The sequence below is a fragment of the Argentina silus genome, assembly GCF_951799395.1.
Source record: "Argentina silus genome assembly, chromosome: 16".
Lineage (NCBI taxonomy): Eukaryota > Metazoa > Chordata > Actinopteri > Argentiniformes > Argentinidae > Argentina > Argentina silus.
Genome location: NC_139670.1, coordinates 12,278,926 through 12,300,153, shown reverse-complemented (window position 1 = coordinate 12,300,153; position 21,228 = coordinate 12,278,926). Strand labels below are relative to the sequence as shown.

Genomic DNA, 21,228 nt, shown 5'->3' with positions numbered 1-21,228 from the left:
CCTTATAGACACTCCAATTAAACTCTGCAGAAACAGACTGGTTCCGAATGGGCAAGTGTGCTGTCCTAAGGCGTACAGTGTCTTATAGAGACTAGTGCTTTCTTATAATGAAAATGAAAAAGTTTGTTTAACTTTGGCCATGTCAGTTGCTATAAAAACAGGCAGTCCTTGTAGTTTCAGATTAACTTTATTTACAATTATATATCATGACATTGAGGTGTGGACAATGCTTTTGTTACTTGCCATAAGTTCAATTTGAACTCCTGTTATTGTCACACCGAGGTTTGTGGAATTTGTTTTCAGTAGAACATGGTGGGGACCTCTACATTCACCACGTATACAGCAATGAAGACTACAATACAGTGCAATACAACATTATGTACAATGAATACATTATGTATGATGTACAATTATAATTGTACCAAATATAAAATTATGTACAATTCGTATGTTGGTATTTTTCTTGATGATCCTGTAAACGGTGTCTACGACTGAAAGCTTTGTCACATTCCAAACATTTATAGGGCTTCTCCCCTGTATGCACCATCCGGTGTCTTTTTAACTGGTTACCTGTGGTAAACGCTTTATCACAGAGGGTACATGCATAGGGCCTTTCCTTTGTATGACTTCGCTGGTGGGTAGTGAGATAATGGGCTTGAACAAAGCCCTTTCCACAGACCTTGCACTTGAATGGCCGTTCCCCAGTATGATATCGCATGTGTATCTTCAGTTCAGAATTTGATTTGAAAGTCTTATCACAATCATTGTAAGTGCATGAAAAAGGTCTCTCCCCTGTGTGAATCAAATCATGCCTTACCAATGCAGATGGACTAAAGAACAGCTTCCCACAGTAGGAGCATGGGTACCGTACCCCTTTGTGATGCGTGTCTACATGGTGGTTTAAGGATGTTTTTGTCCAGAATGTTTTCTCACACTGGGGGCAAGATAAAGGTTTCTCCTGAGGAATGTGACGACAAGCCATGTGTTTTTCCAACACCCCCTTGGACCCGAAGGCCTTCCCACACTCCCAACAGAGGTACGGTTTCTCGCCTGTGTGTTTTCTCTCATGTGTAACAAGAGTTTGATACCAATTGAATCCCTTTGGACAATGGGAGCACTGGAATGGGAGATCGCCGGTGTGAGTCCTCTCGTGTCTGATGAAAGCTCCTAAATCAGAGTAACTTTTGTGGCAGTGGGTGCAGACGAATGGTCCACTGAATTCATGGACATCCTGATAGTGTTTGCTGAGGAATCTTGTCACATTGAAGCTCTTCTCACACATGGTGCATTGAACTGGTTTGTGCTTAAGGTTGTGTACTGATAGCATTTCTAAATCTGGGCAAACCTTCCTGCACTCAGCACAGTAGAGTGGGTTGTGGGTGAGTTTGTGTGCTTTCAGTGTTGATTTGAGCCCAAATTCCTTTCCACATTCGTCACATTTTGACATTTTCCTTTTCTTCATTGCATTTGACTCCTCAACAGGATCTTCTCGTCGCACCTTGCAAAATTGTCTCATGTGCCTCCTCAATCCAAAGTCAAACTTAAACTTCAACCCACAATGAGGACAACAGTGTGGGCGCTTTTCTGAGTGCGATCTCATGTGATATTTCATGTATCCCACTATATTTTTACCACAAACTCGACAGGACCTAAAGTGTTTTGGTCTTTTGGTCACACTGAGGTATGATGGGCCCTGGGGTGCACTGGTAGATAAGTCACTGTCCTTTGCTGTTGTCTGAAGAAAGGCGTCACTTGCTTCCTCAAGTGACTGTTTCTGGACTATACTGCAAAACGGCCCTTGGTCACTCTCATCACTAGCTGGAGGCCCGCTTTGGCTTGGAGGGGTATTCTTCCTGCATATCTCATTGTGTTTTTTTAAGTTTAGGGCATATTTGTAAATCTTCTCACAGTACAGACAATGATAGGGACCCACACCGTCTGTGTGACCCTCACTATTTGTGTGGGTTCTCATGTGCTTTTCCATTAATGCAGGACGCTGCAAAATCTTACTGCATACTGGGCATGTTCGACGGGTCAGGGATTCCTTTGCTCTCTGCGACTGCCCCACCTTGCCGAGCGTGTTAGCGTGTGACAACCTCTGTGATTTTTCAGGTTCTGAGGTTTCTGCCTCACATATGATTTGTTGGTGTATCAACAGATCATTGGGCCTCAGGAAGGATTTCCTACACAGAGGACATTGGTGTGATGGTCCTTCTGTGCCATTATCCACAGGTGTTGAGTTGAGTTGTACTTTAATTGACGACTCCATGTCATTTTCCTCAAGTGATGGTTTCTGGAGTGTGCTGCTAGATGTCTCTGGATCATTCTGCCCTGTAGCCGGAGGACTATTGCTCCCTCCAGAGGGAACCTCATTTCGTTGCTGACTTGCAAACAAACATGCCTCTTCGTGAGCCTTCATACTACTTAAGTGCTTGAAAGTGCTCTCACAATTACAACACTGATATGGCCGCTCATTCGAATGGGATTTCATGTGGCTCTTTATTTGTGAAGAGCTACCAAAGATCCACTCACACGATGTGCACTTAAACTGTTTGGGTGCTTTGTCTTGTCCCACACACAAGGTTAGCTGATGTTCCCTTAAACCAGAACTGTCCTGGAAGCGTTTCTTACACTTGAGGCACTGGTATGGGCAATTCCCCGGGTGGGTTCTCTGATGTCGAATAACATCTGCATAACGACTGAACATCTTCCCACACAGATCACATATGTTGTCTTGATTAGAGATCCTGTGGGTGGGAGAGGGACGCTTAGGCACACTTTTAGAAGGCTTAATTTTGGTTGCCTTACGTTCTTGCAACAGAAACCTCTTCATTTTCAGGCCTCTGTTTCTTCTCACTGGTCGAGAGGCCAAAGGCAGTAGCATGTTGGTGGTGCTTATTCTTTGCAGCTGCACTGAGGGGTTTTTGATGTCTATCATCATTTTGTTATCCATCATCATTTCAGGTGATATCACCATCCCATCTTCCCCAATAACCATCACCTTTTTGCCACCATCCTCAGTCTCACCCTCTCTCGGCCTAATCCCCACACAAGCTACTTCTTCATTTCCAGCATCAAACCCACTCCGATCTAAAACTACCGTCTGTCCATCCATAGGCTCTACATTTACAACATGTTCCAATGTGTCACCAAATTCAGCACTATGTTCTGGCTCCTCTCCATTCTTCTCTAATGATCGTTTGTTGTTTTTCTTACATTCCTCCTCTATACTGCTCTCCTCCCTCTCCCCTTCTTCTTCTTTTACATCCATACTTGTCCCAATTTCAATCTCTTTGTGCTCTGTCACTGTTGCAACTTCCACCTCCAATTCATTGCTGAATGAATCCAATAATGTATGTGTTTCTGATTGTGACTGTTTGTTGGTAATCATGACCCGTTCTACAGGAGGATGACAGAGGGCTGAGAAAATGCAACTGCCATCGCTAGGAGTGTCTGAAAAAGGAAAAAGGGATCTTATCTCATTAAATACATGATGTTACAAATTCAATCCATGATTAAGCATGAACATGTATCTCCTTAAAGGACACCTACCATCACCGTCAAGCTGGCCGAGGTCTCTGTGGTACTGAAGCAGGGTTTTTAGCTGCTGAGAGTGAGACACAGACTCCACACATTCCTCCAGAACAGAGGGCACATTGCTGAGCAGGGAGGCAACCTGAGAGGGGAACACAGTTTTAGAAGCAATGTGTATGAGTCACAGGCCTTCCGAAAGAAGCCAATGGTAAAAGCAAATCATTTAGCAATACTCTATAAATAGTTCTGAACTTGAAGTTGTATTCTAATTTCAGTACTTGTTGGAGGTTTTTTTGTGGAAGTAGCTTTTCAAGTCGTGAGAGGAACTGCCACATGAGTGTCTGTATTGCTGTGTCATAGCCTGGGCCAAATTTGACAGGGAAAACATCCTGAAAGAGAGAGTTAAAAAAAAAGAAGAAGAAGAAAAGAAAAGGCAATGAGATTGTTTTCTAACAGTGTTCACCCAAAACAGAATAGGAACAGACCTCTGTCATGTCCATTTTACATTTACATTTATGGCATTTAGCAGACGCCTTTATCCAAAGCAGCTTACAACAAATCCTGTCCCTGTTTAAGAGCTGTGCATCTTGGTTATTGTTGTGCACTCACCTGAAAGAAATGTTGCTTTTCTTCTGGGTCTTTTAGCAGAGTTTGAATCAGACCTAAGAAGTTTGATTCAAATAATCCCACATCTGCATCACTAGCCTGAAACACAGCACACACACACACACACACACGCACACACACATTATCTGCTGCTTGAATAGAACAGGCAGCTCTCTTAATAAAACCCGCGATTATAATGTAAAGTGTCAGTGAACTCACCTCTGTCCTCCAGAGTGGTGTGAGTGTCTGCATCCTGTCCAGGTGTGACTGAATGTTCTGGAGGTCTGCAGTTGAATTGGAGCGACACAATTCCAGAATCAGCTGAAATCAAGCCAAATGTCAGTGGTAATGGCACATGAAACACAGCCTTGTTCTTTGTCACCACATTATTTACTAGACATGTGGGCTACTAGGTAAACACAGTTGAAAGAGTAAATAAGTCCAACCAATATGTTGCTATTATATTCCAAATCATTCTTTCTCTGAATCTGTCTTCTCTCCTGTCTCATATCCATCACCTTTTCTCTCTCTCACCTGTGCTCGAAGGCCCAGAATGAGTTGAGCCCTCTGTCTGTGGCTCAAAAGCTCAGGGACAATCTCAGTGACCATGGTAACAAACTCCTCCAACATCCCATAATTCATCACAACTCTCTTCTGGACCGTTTGCCAGATGGCTGCTGAAGCCAGCCACAGTGGAGGGACCAAGAGGCGCAGACAGGGGAGAGGGAAAGGGAGACCTAAAACATAACATTTTAATTTGATCATTACAGTGAGGACTGCAAGCTTATGATAAAACGGTTTACACACTGATGAAAATATGGTAGTTTGGTATATGTACAACACACACAGGCACGTATGTGATCATTTTTGCAATCAGAAGCAAAAAGTTAGGCTAAGTACAACGAAGTAAGTAAGTGTTTTCACCTTTTCTCTCATTAATTATTCCTTGCATCTTGAGTGTCACTGTAGCCACATCTGAAAACTGTAGTTGTGACGGAATAGTTAGCCCGCTAAAACCTCTTAGCTGTTGCTTTTAGCGCTTGACTAGTAGCACAATATTTGCTAATAGATGCAGATTATTGATCGAAGGAAGTCTATAGTTGGTCCGACTATGTACAATCCCCGTGGAACTGTTACCATAATGCAATGTTCCACACGACGCCCACACATATTCTCTTTCTGAAGGGGATAGAAACAAAAAAAGCTCCTAAGCCTTTAATTCTAAGATGCATTTCATAAGAATCATTTCACACTGTCCAGCTGTGAGTATCTAATCAATGACGACACATTCGTTTGAGCTCATATAATATATTCGTTTGAGCTTTTCACACCCTAGTGTTTTAATACACTTGTATAGACCTGTATTTGTATGTATGAATAAGACATATGGATTTTCAATCATAGACTTTTTAAAATGATAACAAAATGTGATTCAAGGAGATGGAGAATGGTTCAAGGAGAGAAGAGTCCCTTTCGCGGAACTAATGCTGCCCGGATTATTGCACACTCGGACATAGTAACGAGATGCATCATCATGTCGAAAAGTTAGCGAACCGCTCAGCTGCTCCAAACTTCTCTGTACACTACTTGCGAACTTCAAGTGATTGTAGTGGAAACATCGATTGATTGGGAACATGTCAAGGGGAAACGGTACAATATTAATTTTAGTCATTTTCATAAACCACTCGGCGGAGAATCCGACTCCACTGCATGATACAGCTACTGTGGCTAATGTTCATAATATATATAATATAATATATATTATATATTAATAATATATATATATATGACATAATGGCTAGAAAACATTTAGCTCCGACGCGACACTCCATATCATTTCATCAGTGTCGTGGTATTGTCTTGCCGGAGCTTGCAACTTAATTCAACCATGAGTGCCCTTACCTGTTTCGGTAGTACTTCTCAGTTTTCCACGTACTCCATCATCGGAGATGTTCTACTTAATGTTCTGCTTAATATCCATAAAATTCCCTTTATACCCGTCATTACCCTAAACCATGGTGGTAAACTCCTGACATGGCACTTCTTCTTTTACAATTAATTGTAATGAGGCTTTCAAGAAGCAATCTTTCTTGGCAAGTGAAGAATTTGATATTGACTGAGAAAATGTTTTCCACCCAACACCCATCTAATGCAATGCTATTTTGAATGTGTTATACATGAAGGGATGTATATTAGTTTTGATCTTCTTCATGGCTGAACTATGTTCGATGTTTCAGGTCTCCCTCTACCTCTCCCCTCTCTGCGCCTCTTGGTCGCTCCACTGCAGCTGGCCTCAGCAGCCATCTGGCAAACGGTCCAGCAGAGAGTTGTGATGGATTATGGGATGTTGGAGGAGTTTGTTACCATGGTCACTGAGATTGTCCCAGAGCTTCTGGGCCACAGGCAGAGGGCTCAACTTACCCTGAGTCTTCGAGCACGGGTGAGCAAAAAAACAAAAAACTGATGCAATCATTGCTACAAACCAGGGTGTTGGGTCTCTAGAATGTAGACAGGTGTTAATTAGTTTGCATATATTCCCTATGAAAGGAAAGATGGGATGAAATAACGGAAATGGGACAATAAACAGATGAACACCAAAGCTGAGTTTCCTGTCCCACCACTAGTCCACAATGGTTTGCTCTGGTTTCAGCTGATCCTTGAGTTGTGTCACTCCGAGTCCACTGCAGACCTCCAGAACATTCAGCCACACCTGGACAAAATGCAGACCCTCACATCACTCTGGGGGACAGAGGTGAGTTCATTGGGGGCAGAGTCTAAGCTATGGTGAACTACATTATTTGGTCACATACAATTTATTGGACGACAATGACCATCAAGGCAGACATTGGTGCATGCTACTCAAAATTACATTTAGTGCCTGAGTATAGTTTGTTTAAATGAGAGATATGCATGCTATGTTGCAGACTGATGATACAGAAATGGAGCTGGAACTACCTGATTCAAACTTCCAGGGTCTGGTTCAAACCCTGCTGAAAGACCCAAATCAGAGGGAACACTTCTTCCAGGTCAGTATGGCTTTGAAATTGCTGTGATTTTTATTAACACTCTGAGAAGATGTACACTACCCTTTCTTTATTAACGTGTTCATGTATTCCAGGAGGTTTTTCCTGTTGACATTGGTCCAAAGTATGACACGGCAATACAGGCACTAATGAGGACATTTCTATCAAGTCTTGAAAAGTTTCTCCCATTGCCAGACCTCCAACAGGTATTGGAATTAGAACAACAACATCAATGCAGTGACGGGTCATTTGACTTTTTAAGTTATTGTTCTTTTTGCATTTTGAAACACTCTTAAAGGATCTCTTGAATTACCTACAGTACATGTCTTATATAATATTGCTTCTCTGGAATGCCATTCCTTGAGCACTTTGGATATTCAATTGGTTGGTGGCCCACTCTTGATGTTATACAGAAATTATAGTGTGGCTTTAAAGGAGCCAATAACTTGACACTTTGGTTATGGGTAATAACTCAACTGTATATTTATCTGGCTTATAAACTGTATTCTTCACTGTCCCAGGTTGCCTCCCTGCTCAGCGATGTGCCCTCTGTTCTGGAGGAATGTGTTGAGTCTGTGTCTCACTCTCAGCAGCTGATGACCCTACTTCAGTACCACAGAGACCTCGGCCAGCTTGATAACAATGGTAGACATCTTTCACAGAGTTCACTGTTTTTCATGCTAAATGATGGATTTGTTTTGATGTGTGGTGAGATTTGTATATGTTGTATCCTTGTACTGTACAGTGCATTCGGAAAGTATTCGGACCCCTCAACTTTTTCCACGTTTTGTTATGTTACAGCCTTATTCTAAAATGGATTAAATTATTTTTTTCCCCTCATCAATCTACACACAATACCCCATAATGACAGCCAAAACAGGTTTTTAGAAATGTTTGCTAATTTATTAAATATAAAAACTGATCACATTTACATAAGTATTCAGACCCTTTACTCAGTACTTTGTTGAAGCACCTTTGGCAACAATTACAACCTCAAGTCTTCTTGGGTATGACGCTACAAGCTTGGCACACCTGTATTTGGGGAGTTTCTCCCATTCTTCTCTGCAGATCCTCTCAAGCTGTCAGGTTGGATGGGGAGCGTCGGTGCACAGCTATTTTCAGGTCTCTCCAGAGATGTTCGATCGGGTTTAGGTCCGGGCTCTGGCTGGGCCACTCAAGAACATTCAGAGACTTGTCCTGAAGCCACTCCTGCGTTGTCTTGGCTGTGTACTTAGGGTCGTTGTCCTGTTGGAAGGTGAACCTTCGCCCCAGTCTGAGGTCCTGAGCGCTCTGGAGCAGGTTTTCATCAAGGATCTCTCTGTACTTTTCTCTGTTCATCTTTCCCTCGATCCTGACTAGTCTCCCAGTCCCTGCTGCTGAAAAACATCCCCACAGCATGATGCTGCCACCACCAATGCTTCACCGTAGGGATATTATTGGCCAGGTGATGAGCAGTGCCTGATTTCCTCCAGACGTGACACTTGGCATTCAGGCCAAAGAGTTCAATCTCGTTTTCATCAGACCAGAGAATCTTGTTTCTCATGGTCTGAGAGTCCTTTAGGTGCCTTTTGGCAAACTCCAAGCGGGCTGTCATGTGCTTTTTACTGAGGAGTGACTTCCATCTGGCCACTCTACCATAAAGGCCTGATTGGTGGAGTGCTGCAGAGATGGTTGTCCTTCTGGAAGGTTCTCCATCTCCACAGAGGAACTCTGGAGCTCTGTCAGAGAGACCATTGAGTTCTTGGTCACCTCCCTGACAATGGCTCTTCTCCCCCTATTGCTCAATTTGGCCGGGCGACCAGTTATAGGAAGAGTCTTCGTGATTCCAAACTTCCATTTAAGAATGATGCAGAGGCGATTGTGTTCTTGGGGACCTTCAATACTGCAGACATTTTTTTGTGCCCTTCCCCAGATCTGTGCCTCGACACAATTCTGTCTCAGAGGTCTATGGACAATTCCTTCGACCTCATGGCCTGGTTTTTGCTGTCCAATCAATTGAATTTACCACAGGTGGACCCCAATTTCGAGTGTCATAGCAAAGGGTCTGAATACTTATGTAAATGTGATATTTCATTTTTTAATTTTTTAATAAATTAGCAAACATTTCTAAAAACCTGTTTTCGCTTTGCCATTATGGGGTATTGTGTGTAGATTGATGAGGAGCATATACCTCAGACTATTACTTATATTACATGAGCATATTACTTTTCTTTGCCATAGAATGTTTGATTTATATCCATGCATAATGTTGGTCAGTGAACTGCAGGGGGCAGTGAGGTTTTTACCACTGTTTAACCAATGTTTTTCATTATTCTCTGTTTTTAGACACTCAGCCTTCCACCGATGGTGATTGCATTCTCCCAGCTTCCTCTCTCCCTCCTGTGGAAAGGGTAGTGATTGCCAATGAACAGACACATCCAGAAACATTTTCATTAGCCAAGGATAACTACATGGATTTATTCAGCAAAGACTTTGAGGTGGAAGTTGCAACAGTGACAGAGCACAAAGAGATTGAGATGGGGACTAGTATGGATGTAAAAGAAGAAGAAGAAGAGAGGGAGGAGAGCAGTATAGAGGAGGACTGTGAAAAAAACAACAAACAATCATCTGAGAGTAATGATGAGGAGGCAGAGGATGGTGCAGATTTTGCTGACACAGTGGAACATGTTGCAGCTATGGAGCCTATGGATGGAAACAATTTGGTTTCAGATAGTTATGTGTTTGATTTTCACGCTGGTAACAAAGAAGTAGCATGCGTGGGCGAGGTTGAGACAGAGGATATTGGCAAAGAGGTGGAACCCTACGAAACGGTAATGATTATCGGGGAAGATGGGGTTGTGGAGCCTTTTGACGGCGTGATGACAAGTGAAGAAGATGACTTTATTGAGAAGAGCAAGAGCTGTGTCAAAATAAAGACAATATTCAAAAGAGGCATCCCTCAAACTCTCAAGCCCACAGTGCATCTACAAAAGCTCAACATCAATAACCTGCCGATGCCATTGTCTAATAAGCAATTGAGACAAAATAGGGGTCTGAAGATGAAGAAATTTCTATCTCGAGAACGCAAAGCAGAGGTTATTGAATTTTCTGAAGGGAAAAGCCAAGCCAACAGGACGTGCCCCATATGTGGGAAGACTTTTAATCACAATTCCGACATGAGACGGCATGAGAGAGGCCACACAGGGGAGCGGCCACACCAGTGCCTCAAGTGTAGGCAACACTTCCGTCACCGCTTTACTCTGAGGAGACACCAGCTATATGTGTGTGGCGTAGACGCATCACAACCTAGTGGCGAGTCAAACAAGAAGCCTAAAGTCCCCAATAAGTGCACAGTGTGTGACCGAGTCTTATCTCGTTCTACAGACATAAAGAGACATATGTTGACTCGCAAATGTCAGAGAGCTAAGAATAAATTGTCTAATATGAGGGCTCAAGAAAAATCTCGTCAAAATGCAAGTCAGCAACGAAGTGAGGTTCCCTCTGAAGGGAGCACTAGTTCTCCAGCTACAGGGCAGAATGAACCAGAGACATCCAGCAGCGTGCTCCAGCAGCCCTTACCTGAGGAGAATTACATGGAAACATCCATTAAAGTACAACACAACTCCTTACCCTTAGAAAGTGACAGAAAAGAATCGGAGGTAAAAAACACAAAGGCATCCAGTGACTCTAATCTTGAGACAACACCTGTGGACAGTAACTCTATTGCATTCCATGACCCCTCACAGCCCAGGGCTACTGCAGCTAAGACACGTTACATAAGACGAAGGTGGATGTGTCGTATTTGTGGTAATTATTACAAGGGAGACAAGAAATCTCACATGAGATCCCACACAAATGAACGCCCTTTCACCTGTCCTCAATGTGGGTTAACGTTCAAGTACAATAATAATTTGAGGGCACACCTAAGAAAGCTTTGCAAAGTGCGACACCTTGACTCTAAAGATATTGAAGATATTTGCAGAAAACGTTTCAAATGTGATGAATGTGAGGTAACTTTCAGGCTCAAATCAATGTTGAAAGCACACCAACTCACTCACAATCCGCTCTACTGCAAGGTGTGCAGGAGTGTTTTGCCGGACATCAGCGCATTAGCAAGTCACAAGCTCAGGCACCAGCCAGTACAATGCACTATGTGTGAGGAGAACTTCAATATGATTAGGCACCTCACAAAACACTATCTAGATGTCCACAACTTCAGTGGACCGTTCGTCTGCACCCAGTGTAAAATGAGCTACACTGATTTAGGGGGGCTCCTCAGACATGAGACAACTCATTCTGAGGACTCCCCGTTCCAGTGCTCAAAGTGTCCAAAAAGATTCAAATGGTATCAATTTCTTAAACAACACGAGAAAATACATAATGAAGACAAAAGACGTTACCTTTGCTGGGAGTGTGGGAAGGATGTTTCGTCCAATGCACTATTGAAAAAACACATGGAACGTCATCACCATTACCCTAACCCTAAACCCAAAGACAAACTGTACTTTTGCTCCCAGTGTGGGAAGTCCTTTGAGACAAAAAGCTCTTGTGCGGCCCATGAAAATGCACGGCATAGTGCGGTCCGTTACCCTTGCAAAGACTGTGGAAAGCAGTTTGTGAACTCATCCACATTGACGAGGCATGCTTTGATTCATACAGGGGAGAGACCTTTTCAATGCACACACCCTGCCTGTGACAAGACTTTTAGATCAGCATCTGAGCTGAAAGTTCACATGAGATATCATACAGGAGAGCGGCCATTTAAGTGTGAGGTCTGTGGGAAGGGCTTCACTCAAGCTTACTATCTCACCATACACAAGCGACGTCATACAGGGGAGAGACCTCATCCATGTCTCCACTGTGACATGAGGTTCGATTGTGCTCATTCATTGAATCGACACATGAATACTCACACAAAAGGGGGTTCCTATAAATGTTTGGACTGTGGGAAAGGATTTGCCCGTAAATACCTTTTAACAGCACATCAGCAAAAAAAACACTTGGATGATTAGATTGAAAGTTATGTCATGACATGTTTGTGTTTAATTTCACATCAATACAATTTACAATAGATAGCATTGACACTTGGGCAGTGGGTGAATCGTTTCTCAGAGTCAGATAAAAGTACAGCATGTGTAAAAATCAGGTCTTATGTCTGTAATTTCATATTTATTTTTATTCTTCTGCAGATTTTTTTTCCTTTTTTAAATAAATGAGATGTTAAACTGACAATTGTGGACTGGTTTATCGCCCTTTATTGCCTACACAGCAACAAACTTGGTCTGCAGTGATCGCATCAACCTCATGATCCTCATTTTACACCTTTTGATTATGTAGAGAAGTGACTAGTGAGGTTTATTCTCATGCTTAGTGGAACATTGATTTAATTTTGATGGCAGTTAAAGGCATAGTTGTTTTTAGTAGTATCTACATTTATTTTATTGGAATACTTTCTATCATCGGAGAACACCAGAGATAATAGGCTTTACTATTATTTTTCTCATTATAAAGGCTATAATAATGTTGTATCATTCAATAAACCGTCTATTGTACAGTACTGTACCTCCCAGTATCCATGAGACCAGACCATACACAGTAAACAGGACTACTCGACCTTAATCGGAAATAATATGCAGCGGACGGTTTTTGACAGGAGCGGTTTCAGTGGAACACATACTCAGAAAGAAAACAAACCGAGTGCTTCCGTACGCTAGCCGTAGGGGTGGGATATTTTGCAGTCGTAGCTATTGTATCGCTCGGTGTGTTAGGTAGCTACATGTATTGTGTGGTTGATTGGCTACGTTGTTATTGCTAAGGTGAATCTGAAATGGACACCCAGAAAATAGGTAGCTTGCTAACGCGTTAGCGAGAAATAGCTAGCACCTGAGGAAGCTACACTGCTAACTAGCTGACATCCCCTGGTGATGATACCTAGCTTTCTAACTAACTCATTTGGTAACATTTTCGAAGAAACGCGATCATTGCAGTCAAAAATGCTTAGAGTTTATCCTGACATTGTTTTTTAAAGAGACAGCTTGGTAAACATTGGATAGAATTGCTGCTGTTGTGGTGCGGGTGTCGCAACTTCAGTCGTGACTCGTGACATACTAAGTGACCTGCTATCAAGATGCCTGGGATGGTTGTGTTTGGTCGGCGATGGGGAATTGCAAGCGATGATCTTGTGTTCCCCGGTGCTTTTGAGTTGTTTGTCAGGGTTTTGTGGTGAGTGATGCACTGCAATTTCCACGTATGCTATAAACACTGTGAGATTGATACAGATATAACCCAGGGCTGCATTATTCAGTATCAGAGTATCAGGTAGCTGGCACCCATAAAGTCAGCAACAGTTAGCATTTAGGATTTCCATATTAGAAATTAATATTTTCCCCCTTATTCCATCGCATATAAACGAAAGAAAATATCCCAAACCTATCCAACACATACCTATTGAACGTTTAACTCAGCCAATTGCAGTACTGCAACACTAATCTCTAACACTGAACCAGTTGACCTCCTATTGATGATGATGATGATGATGATCCTTACAGGTGGATTGGAACTTTGGTGCTGTATACTTTCCATAAGGGGCGGTTTGACTGTCCTGGTGGGGGAGTCCTCCACAGCTACTTAGTTGTCCTGCTGGTCCTGCTAGCTTTCATCATCCTGTCACTATGTGCCATAGTGTATGTCAGTGCTCAAGGTGAATCCTGTTCCATTTCTATTTCTTTCACATTTTCCACTCTCCTTATAAGGACAACAAGGGTCCAGAGTATTCCCTGCATGTGACCTGACCAGTAATAACTCTAACAATGACAGATCACATATCTATGTTCTCAATATGTTCTACCTTGTACTGTAAGATGGGAAACTCAGCTGTTATTACCTTTGTTTCTCTAGGGACCATCACTAACCCTGGTCCGCGGCGCTCCATCCCTGCGCTGGTATACCTGCGGGCCGTGCTGTACCTCCCTGAACTGGTCTGGGCCATTCTGGGGGCCATCTGGGTGTCTGATGACAGCCAAGGCTGTGAGCCTGCAGAGGTGGCAGCTGTCGTTGCCGCAGTTGTTGCAAGGTGGGTAGAACAGACAGTTATACTCTGTCTATCATTTTCACATACATCTACTTATATACTAACAATACATGTATACAATATGCGCTTTGACTGTTTACATGGTGTAGGGATAGGGATGTCTCCTGATGTTTGACCCTGGATCATGTTCACATCTTCTCTGTTCAAATCAGTTGGATCCTGTTGCTGTCACTGGGGGTGGGGGTGTTGTTCGTGTTCGACCCACTTGGCAACCCCTACTCTGGGCCTGCCATGGTGGAGCAGCTGGGGGTCCGGGACCTGGAGAGCAGTGAGGGGTCCCAACTCCTGTCCACGGCTCGCTCCCTGGCTGTCAGGGTGTGGGAGAGCAGGCTAAGGCTGCTGTGTTGCTGCCTACCTCAGGACGAGAGCCACAGGGCAGCCTTCTCCAGCATCGCCCAGCTTGTCAGCGGCTTCTTCTCGGTAGGTGTTTGTGTGTGTCTGTGTGTATGCATGTGTTTGTGGCAAACATGACACACAGGTGTCACTTCAGGGTGTTTTCAACGTGTTTGTGTGTATAATTGATTAATGGAACATGTAAACCCCTCTCCCTGCTTTCTGGACCTGGTACCCAGTGCCATTTAATGTGTGTGTGTGTGTGTGTGTGTGTGTGTGTGTGTGTGTGTGTGTGTGTGTGTGTGTGTGTGTGTGTGTGTGTGTGTGTGTGTGTGTGTGTGTGTGTGTGTGTGTGTGTGTGTGTGTGTGTGTGTGTGTGTGTGTGTGTGTGTGTGTGTGTGTGTGTGTGTGTGTGTGTGTGTGTGTGTGTGTGTGTGTGTGTGTTATAGGATACAGACCTGGTTCCCAGTGACATAGCAGCAGGTCTGGCTCTGCTGCACCAGGAGCAGGACAAGATGGCGCAGTGCCGAGACCCAGATGACATTCTTGCTCATAGCCCCTCTTCACCCATTGTGAGTACAGTGCTGGACTCAGTCCGTCCCAGTCATTCACCTACTGTTTATATCACACATTCTACAAATTCCTGGTTTGGTCTGGTTTGTAGGCTGAGGATCTGGAGGAAGAGTTGGAGAAGGCTGCCGACTGTATGCAGTTTGCTGTGGCAGCGTACGGCTGGCCCATGTACGTCTACTCCAACCCTCTCACTGGGGCCTGCAAACTCAGCGGGGACTGGTAAGACTTCAACACCTTTAAATATGATCCTTAGTCTCTATTCAGAACAGGGGTGTCACAATCACCTTTCCTAACCGCCATTTGTTTTACTGCTGACGTGAAAAAGTGTCTTTATGTGTGTTTGTGTTTCAGCTGTAGGAGCCAAGCTGCAGAGTATGACATTGTTGGTGGAGATCATCTTGGCTGCCATTTCTCCTCTATCCTACACAGTACCGGCCTGCAGTACAGAGACTTCATCCACGTCAGCTTCCACAACCAGGTAGCACCTCTGACAGACACACCATCACCAGTCACCTACTCTGTAACTAGGCACTGACTCCCACATCACCCACTGTTTGTCCCAGATCTATGAAATCCCCTTCTTTGTGGCTCTGGACCATAAGAGAGAGGCAGTACTGGTGGCTATCAGAGGAACATTATCACTCAGGGTGAGTTAAATTTTCTCTGTATATCTCTGTTATTCTATTTCTCACAGGTCTGCTTGAGCCATGTTTACCTCTATCACTCTTTCTTTGCTTTATCACCCTATGACTGGAGCTATTTTCCTCTGTTAGTAATACTCTAGTTGAGTCTTCTCTCTCCCCATCTATGTATCCCCATCTATCTAATCTGATTCTGATTCCCGTGAGTTCACTATGTCACTCACTCACTATCTCTCATAATGAGTCTTTGTTTGTCTGTAGGATCTGTTGACAGACCTGTCCACTGAGTGTGAGAACCTGCCCATCGAGGGGGTTTCAGGAACCTGCTATGCTCATAAGGTGAATGGAACTGTCACTATATTTCAGTGTCTTCACATTGTAACGTTGCGCTCTCCTGACTCAGTCCCTGCTGTGTGAACTATGCCTAGTACCACCGTAAGCGACAGTGTAGTGTCATTGTTTAAGTGTGAGTGATAGTGGAGGATGTGAACAGTAACCTCTCTCTGTTGTCTCTGTTCCCCAGGGCATGTCTCAGGCAGCAGGGTACATCTATAAGAAACTCATCAACGACGGCATTTTAAACCAGGCCTTTTCCATCGCACCTGTAAGAACCACTACGACTATTTACCTAGTCATGTACCTGTCGTCATTAAGTGCCAGTCTTTGATTGTAAATAACACCAACAACACTGGAGGTGGAGGAACTGACAGAAATAACCCATGTCAGCTGCAGAGGTAGGTGTAGTGGGGAGTACCCCTCTAGGAAACCAACATCTGTGTGTGTGTGTGTGTGTGTGTGTGTGTGTGTGTGTGTGTGTGTGTTTCTAGGAGTACAAGCTGGTCATCACTGGCCACAGTCTGGGCGGGGGCACGGCCTCTCTGCTGGCCATCCTACTGCGCAGCTCCTTCCCAACCCTGCAATGCTATGCTTTCTCACCACCAGGGGGACTCATGAGGTAAGGCCATTCTGGGACTTCACACTTTGGCAGCTGCAGCTGGCAGGACATGCTGTGTATTAAAACACAGTGGTGAAAGTGAAGATAGAGGTAGGAAACTAAAGCCTCAAAGAACTTCTGCACTACCCTGTCTGTGTGAATTGTAAATAGTCTTGCATCAGCGGGTACTGTAGTGTGCTTCAATGACTAAAAATGTTATATGTAAAAGTTCCCTGATGCTTAAAAAAATGAAGTCCCCTGAAAAGTATAGTCCCCTGATGCTTGACTGAAAAAGTGACAACTTATTATTATTAGCTGGACTGACTGAAACTGTACTATGAGTGTATACAGTATAATGGATACATTGAGTCATAACACAGCTTTGCAAGGAAATATTCAGACTGTGTAATGCACTAATAAGTTACTTCTTTCTCTCTATAGTAAAGCCCTGGCTGACTACTCCAAGGATTTTGTGGTATCTGTCGTACTGGGTAAGGACCTTGTGCCCAGGTAAGTAGGAGAAAAAGAGAAACCTTAACGTCAATAATTCTACATGGCCTCAATTCGTTGTCTCCTTTCCTTCATCTGCATTGATCTGACAAGCTATGATCATTGAAGGCCATATGACTGAAACATATTGGAGATGTTCAGTTATGCAAGTCAGTGCAAATGAAGGAGAAGATGAGGCCACTTAAGACCCTTTAGATGCCCTCTTGTCATCCTGAGGTGCATCTCGATCTTCCAAATTGGCGCCTCTGTCCCCTTTCCTGTATTCCCTGCTTGATTTCAAATTGCTCAATCAATGAGTTTCTGTTTAAAAATGTATATTTCTGTGACACAATTCTCAATGGACCAGGATAAGATAAATTTCCAGTGGAAAGTCCTCAATTCTGATGCTAAATGTGAATGTGCTGTGGTAAAGAGACTATTCCTGACTCTGAGTGATGGAGCAGCTATATTTGGCTCTGCCCCGTTATTACAGGCACAGAAATGAGAGCAACTCTCTCCCTTTCTTTTCTCTCTCCCTTCTGTCACCCTCTCTCATCCTCTCTATTTTACCAGGTTGAGTATTCCCAACATGGAAGACTTGAAGAGGAGAATACTTAAAATGGTTTCTAATTGCAATAAGCCCAAGGTGAGAATATTGACACAGAAAGCTTTTATATGTGTGTTTTTACTGGAGGTTTGGTTAAGAGTATGGAAATGTCATTGTGTTACATAGAAAGACAAATCTTCCTCTCTGTACATTACCCTTAATCAAAACTTTATTTAAATAGCACATTTCATACATGGATGCAATACAATGCCCTTTACAGGACACATAAATAAAAACAAACAAACAAACAAATACAACAGAGAGAGACTAATGCAAGGCGAAGGATAAAAGTGTAGTAAAAAGGATGTGCTAAAAGAACTGAAAGACTAAAAGACTACAATTATAAAAACATAAAAGCAACCTCCCTCTCTCTCTCAGTACCGTATCCTGCTGCAGGGATGTTGGTATGAGCTGTTTGGGGGCGACCCTGATGACTTCCCTACTGAGATGGACAACCGAAGGGAGGAGGAGCTCAGCCAGCCTCTACTAGGGGAGGAGTCACTGCTGATTCGCCGCTCATCGTCATATCAGAGCCTGGCATCCGAGGACTCACCTGTTCACACTGCCCACCTGCCACTCTTCCTGCCGGGCCGAATACTACACATTACAGAGGACGGGCCCACACGCAGGTGTGTTTCATCTCAGACGCACACACACACACACACACACACACACACACACACACACACACACACAAGCATGCATGCATGCATACACACACATTTCCAACATCCCATAATGGAGACAAAGTTTCTGTCATTGATCAATGAATTTGTGCTGTCTTCCCCTCTATCGCCCCACTATCTTCCCTCTTCTCAGATCCTGTTTTTCCCAGGTGCGATACCGTGCAGAGTGGTCCAGTGAGACTGCATTCCGGAGTGTTCTGATTAGTCCCAGGATGATAGCTGACCACATGCCCGATGCAGTGCTCCGATCGCTCCGCAGTCTGACGCGTGATAGGCCATTTTCCCTCTGCCCGTCGTCACTAAGCAACAGCCACCTCAACGTCATCTGAGTCCCACTGCAAGCCTGGACAGGATGCCTGACTGTCTCATGCCCCCTGTCTCTTCACACAGCCCCCCCCCCCCCCCCCCCCCATCCATCAGAGCTCCTTGTCCCCCAGCCCCTGTCTATAAGCCCTTGTCCCTACCTTCAGCTCCCCCCCCCCACCCCTCCAGCCCCAGTCACATCCTCTTGTCCCCAGCCAGACCACACAATGACAGTCATGGCTTGATGGTCAGAGCTTTTGAACAGAACAAACTTGACTCGTCGATGAGATGCAATACTGTCTCTCTCTGAAGGACTTTTAAAGGGGGGTGTTGCAATGTTGCTTTTATTTATTTCTATTTTTCGAGTTGTTGCCAATACAATGGTTATTACTGTTATTTTTTGAAAATATTGTGTCATTATCATCGATTGTGCTTTGTGTACAAAGTAAGAAAACGTTGCAGTTTCACTGTAATTCAAATGTCCATTTACATTTCTGTGTGATTGTTTTTAAGTTGCTAGACTGTTGGTGTTGGTGAAGGCTGCCCTTCCACTCACTAATCAGGATCAGGCGTTTTGTCTTCCACCTAATGGTTGATATTAGGATTGGGGGTTAGGATAATCTGATCCTAGATGTATTAAGGTGGTTATTATTTATGTCGTGTAACTGTGGTTCGTCTTTGTCCTGTGCTGAATGTCTGAGACTTTGAAAATCAGGGTGAATAGTGCCTATGCATTGCAAAACCAACAGTCATCAATACATAATGCTTGACAAGCAATTGCTGGAAGGTAACCTCAGTGCAATGAATTATTTTGTTTTGCACTTTATATACTGAAGGATAGTGCATGATACTTTTAACAAGTTTTATTGGCATGATAACATCCTTTGGGTGAAAAAAACGGTAGCTGTAGCCTAATTACTCCAATTTCATATAATAACATATTTGTTTCTGTTTACTTGCCATATACATATTACTTTCAGGTATTGTAAGATGATGGGAAAGTGATGTCTGTATAATAATTTTGGATTGTGGATTATTTAAATCGAGTTGACAGACTTGATACAAATAAAACAAACGTCATGATAAACTGTCTGTTTGATGCCACTCAAACATCTTCCAAAGTTCCTTAACAGTACTACCAGACAACAACCTGTTGAGTAGAAGCAACAGAAGCCTCCACACTGAATGTCTCACATGATGTGGTGGTCACGCAGCGAGCCGGGTTACAGTGGAGCATTGATAGGGAGCTAAAGATGGAATGAAACACTGAAGCAAACTATGATAAAATGTTTCCAATACTAGATCAAAAAGGATTAGCCACGGTTCTCCCCTCGATCCCTCCCATCCCTCTTTTAGCATGTGACGTCAGCGTGACGGTCCAGTCAACAACACAGAAGCTCATCTGTTGGGAAGTCGGAGGGACAGGACAGGGCAACTGTAAAAAGCGGATCCAAGTAAAGACTTTTCTATTTAGCCCCTTGAAAGTCAGCCGTCCACTGCAGAAAGGGATCATAACTTGTGTCGTGTCGTTTATTTTTTGTATTTATTTTTTTTTGTTCAGTTCTTCACAGTCAGTAGCTATGGTAGCTTGACAAGAATTGTGCATACTCTTTGGTCTCGCTATAGAATTATAAGGCAGGTTGCTGCTGGCAGGTTTTCGCAAGTAGCTTTTTCCTCGGCTAGCTCGAGCTAGAGCGAAGAGGGGCCAAGAAAATGGAGCTGGACGACGGAGTTCTCTACCAGGACGACCCGGGCACTTCGGCTATGATGTCCGAACGGGTGTCGGGTCTGGCGAGCTCCATTTACCGAGAGTTCGAACGGTTGATCGGGCAATATGACGAGGACGTGGTGAAAGAACTCATGCCACTTGTCGTTGCCGTGTTGGAGAACTTGGACTCGGTGTTCGCCATAAACCAGGAGCACGAAGTCGAGTTGGAGCTTCTTAAAGAAGACAACGAACAACTTATTACCCAGTATGAACGGGAGAAAGCGCTTAGGAAACACACAGAAGAGGTGGGTTGGACTGACAGAGAAAGAGAAAGAAACATGGACAAAGTCCTTGTAGACTATGCAAGGAAGGGTTATGGAAAGCTTGCTTGCACAGCCACTACCACTAGCTCTACTAGGCCACTCAAGTTAGCTTTGACAGTTGGAGCGCAAGTAACGTTATCCACAAAAGCACAGACCGTACCCGAGTAGAAAACTGGCTATCCCCATGGGAGCAACTATTGCACCTACATTGGCTTCTTGATAGATTTAGCAAACAGTAATTCGTTCTAAAAACTGATGGTCACTGATTCTGCTGGTTGCCTTAAGGCCAGATGACTTTAGGCCTAATAAGCTCTAGCACTGGAGTTAAGAAATGAATGAGATATCTGCTTACATCTATCTAGTGACATTACCATTCTAGCAGATACTGAACAACTCTAC

The 21,228-nt window shown here is 43.7% G+C and overlaps 4 protein-coding genes across 5 annotated transcripts in view; 3 read left to right on the top strand and 1 right to left on the bottom strand.

Annotated features, from left to right (window-relative positions):
• Positions 1-55: 55 nt before the first annotated feature.
• Positions 56-5,211, bottom strand: LOC310816689 (uncharacterized protein). 2 transcript variants are annotated; one of them, XM_083686964.1, is made up of 7 exons: positions 5,065-5,211; positions 4,675-4,877; positions 4,360-4,461; positions 4,144-4,239; positions 3,813-3,923; positions 3,553-3,676; positions 56-3,453 (listed from the first exon to the last, which is right to left on the bottom strand). In XM_083686964.1, the coding sequence occupies exons 1-7, from the start codon at positions 5,090-5,092 to the stop codon at positions 434-436; spliced, it is 3,684 nt and encodes a 1,227-aa protein (XP_083543090.1). In that variant the 5' UTR covers positions 5,093-5,211; the 3' UTR covers positions 56-433. The 2 variants fall into 2 exon arrangements, with proteins under 2 accessions (XP_083543090.1, XP_083543089.1); XM_083686963.1 differs by having other exon boundaries at positions 4,144-4,461.
• Positions 5,212-5,666: 455 nt separating this feature from the next.
• Positions 5,667-12,365, top strand: LOC310816733 (uncharacterized protein). The gene is made up of 6 exons (XM_083687022.1): positions 5,667-5,790; positions 6,378-6,580; positions 6,791-6,892; positions 7,065-7,369; positions 7,685-7,808; positions 9,489-12,365. The coding sequence occupies exons 1-4, from the start codon at positions 5,775-5,777 to the stop codon at positions 7,191-7,193; spliced, it is 450 nt and encodes a 149-aa protein (XP_083543148.1). The 5' UTR covers positions 5,667-5,774; the 3' UTR covers positions 7,194-7,369; positions 7,685-7,808; positions 9,489-12,365.
• Positions 12,366-12,837: 472 nt separating this feature from the next.
• On the top strand, positions 12,838-19,874 carry daglb (diacylglycerol lipase, beta). Its single transcript, XM_083687731.1, has 15 exons — positions 12,838-13,364; positions 13,691-13,842; positions 14,040-14,214; positions 14,385-14,652; positions 15,015-15,137; positions 15,230-15,357; positions 15,490-15,616; positions 15,702-15,785; positions 16,041-16,118; positions 16,303-16,383; positions 16,607-16,734; positions 17,155-17,223; positions 17,776-17,848; positions 18,188-18,438; positions 18,629-19,874. The coding sequence occupies exons 1-15, from the start codon at positions 13,270-13,272 to the stop codon at positions 18,822-18,824; spliced, it is 2,028 nt and encodes a 675-aa protein (XP_083543857.1). The 5' UTR covers positions 12,838-13,269; the 3' UTR covers positions 18,825-19,874.
• A 343-nt stretch (positions 19,875-20,217) lies between these two features.
• The window catches only part of spag9b (sperm associated antigen 9b), a 30,765-nt gene continuing 29,754 nt past the window's right edge, over positions 20,218-21,228 (top strand). The window contains exon 1 of the mRNA XM_083687768.1: positions 20,218-20,811. Coding sequence (XP_083543894.1) covers positions 20,512-20,811 — 300 coding nt within the window. The 5' untranslated portion in view covers positions 20,218-20,511. The remainder of the gene's footprint in view (positions 20,812-21,228) is intronic.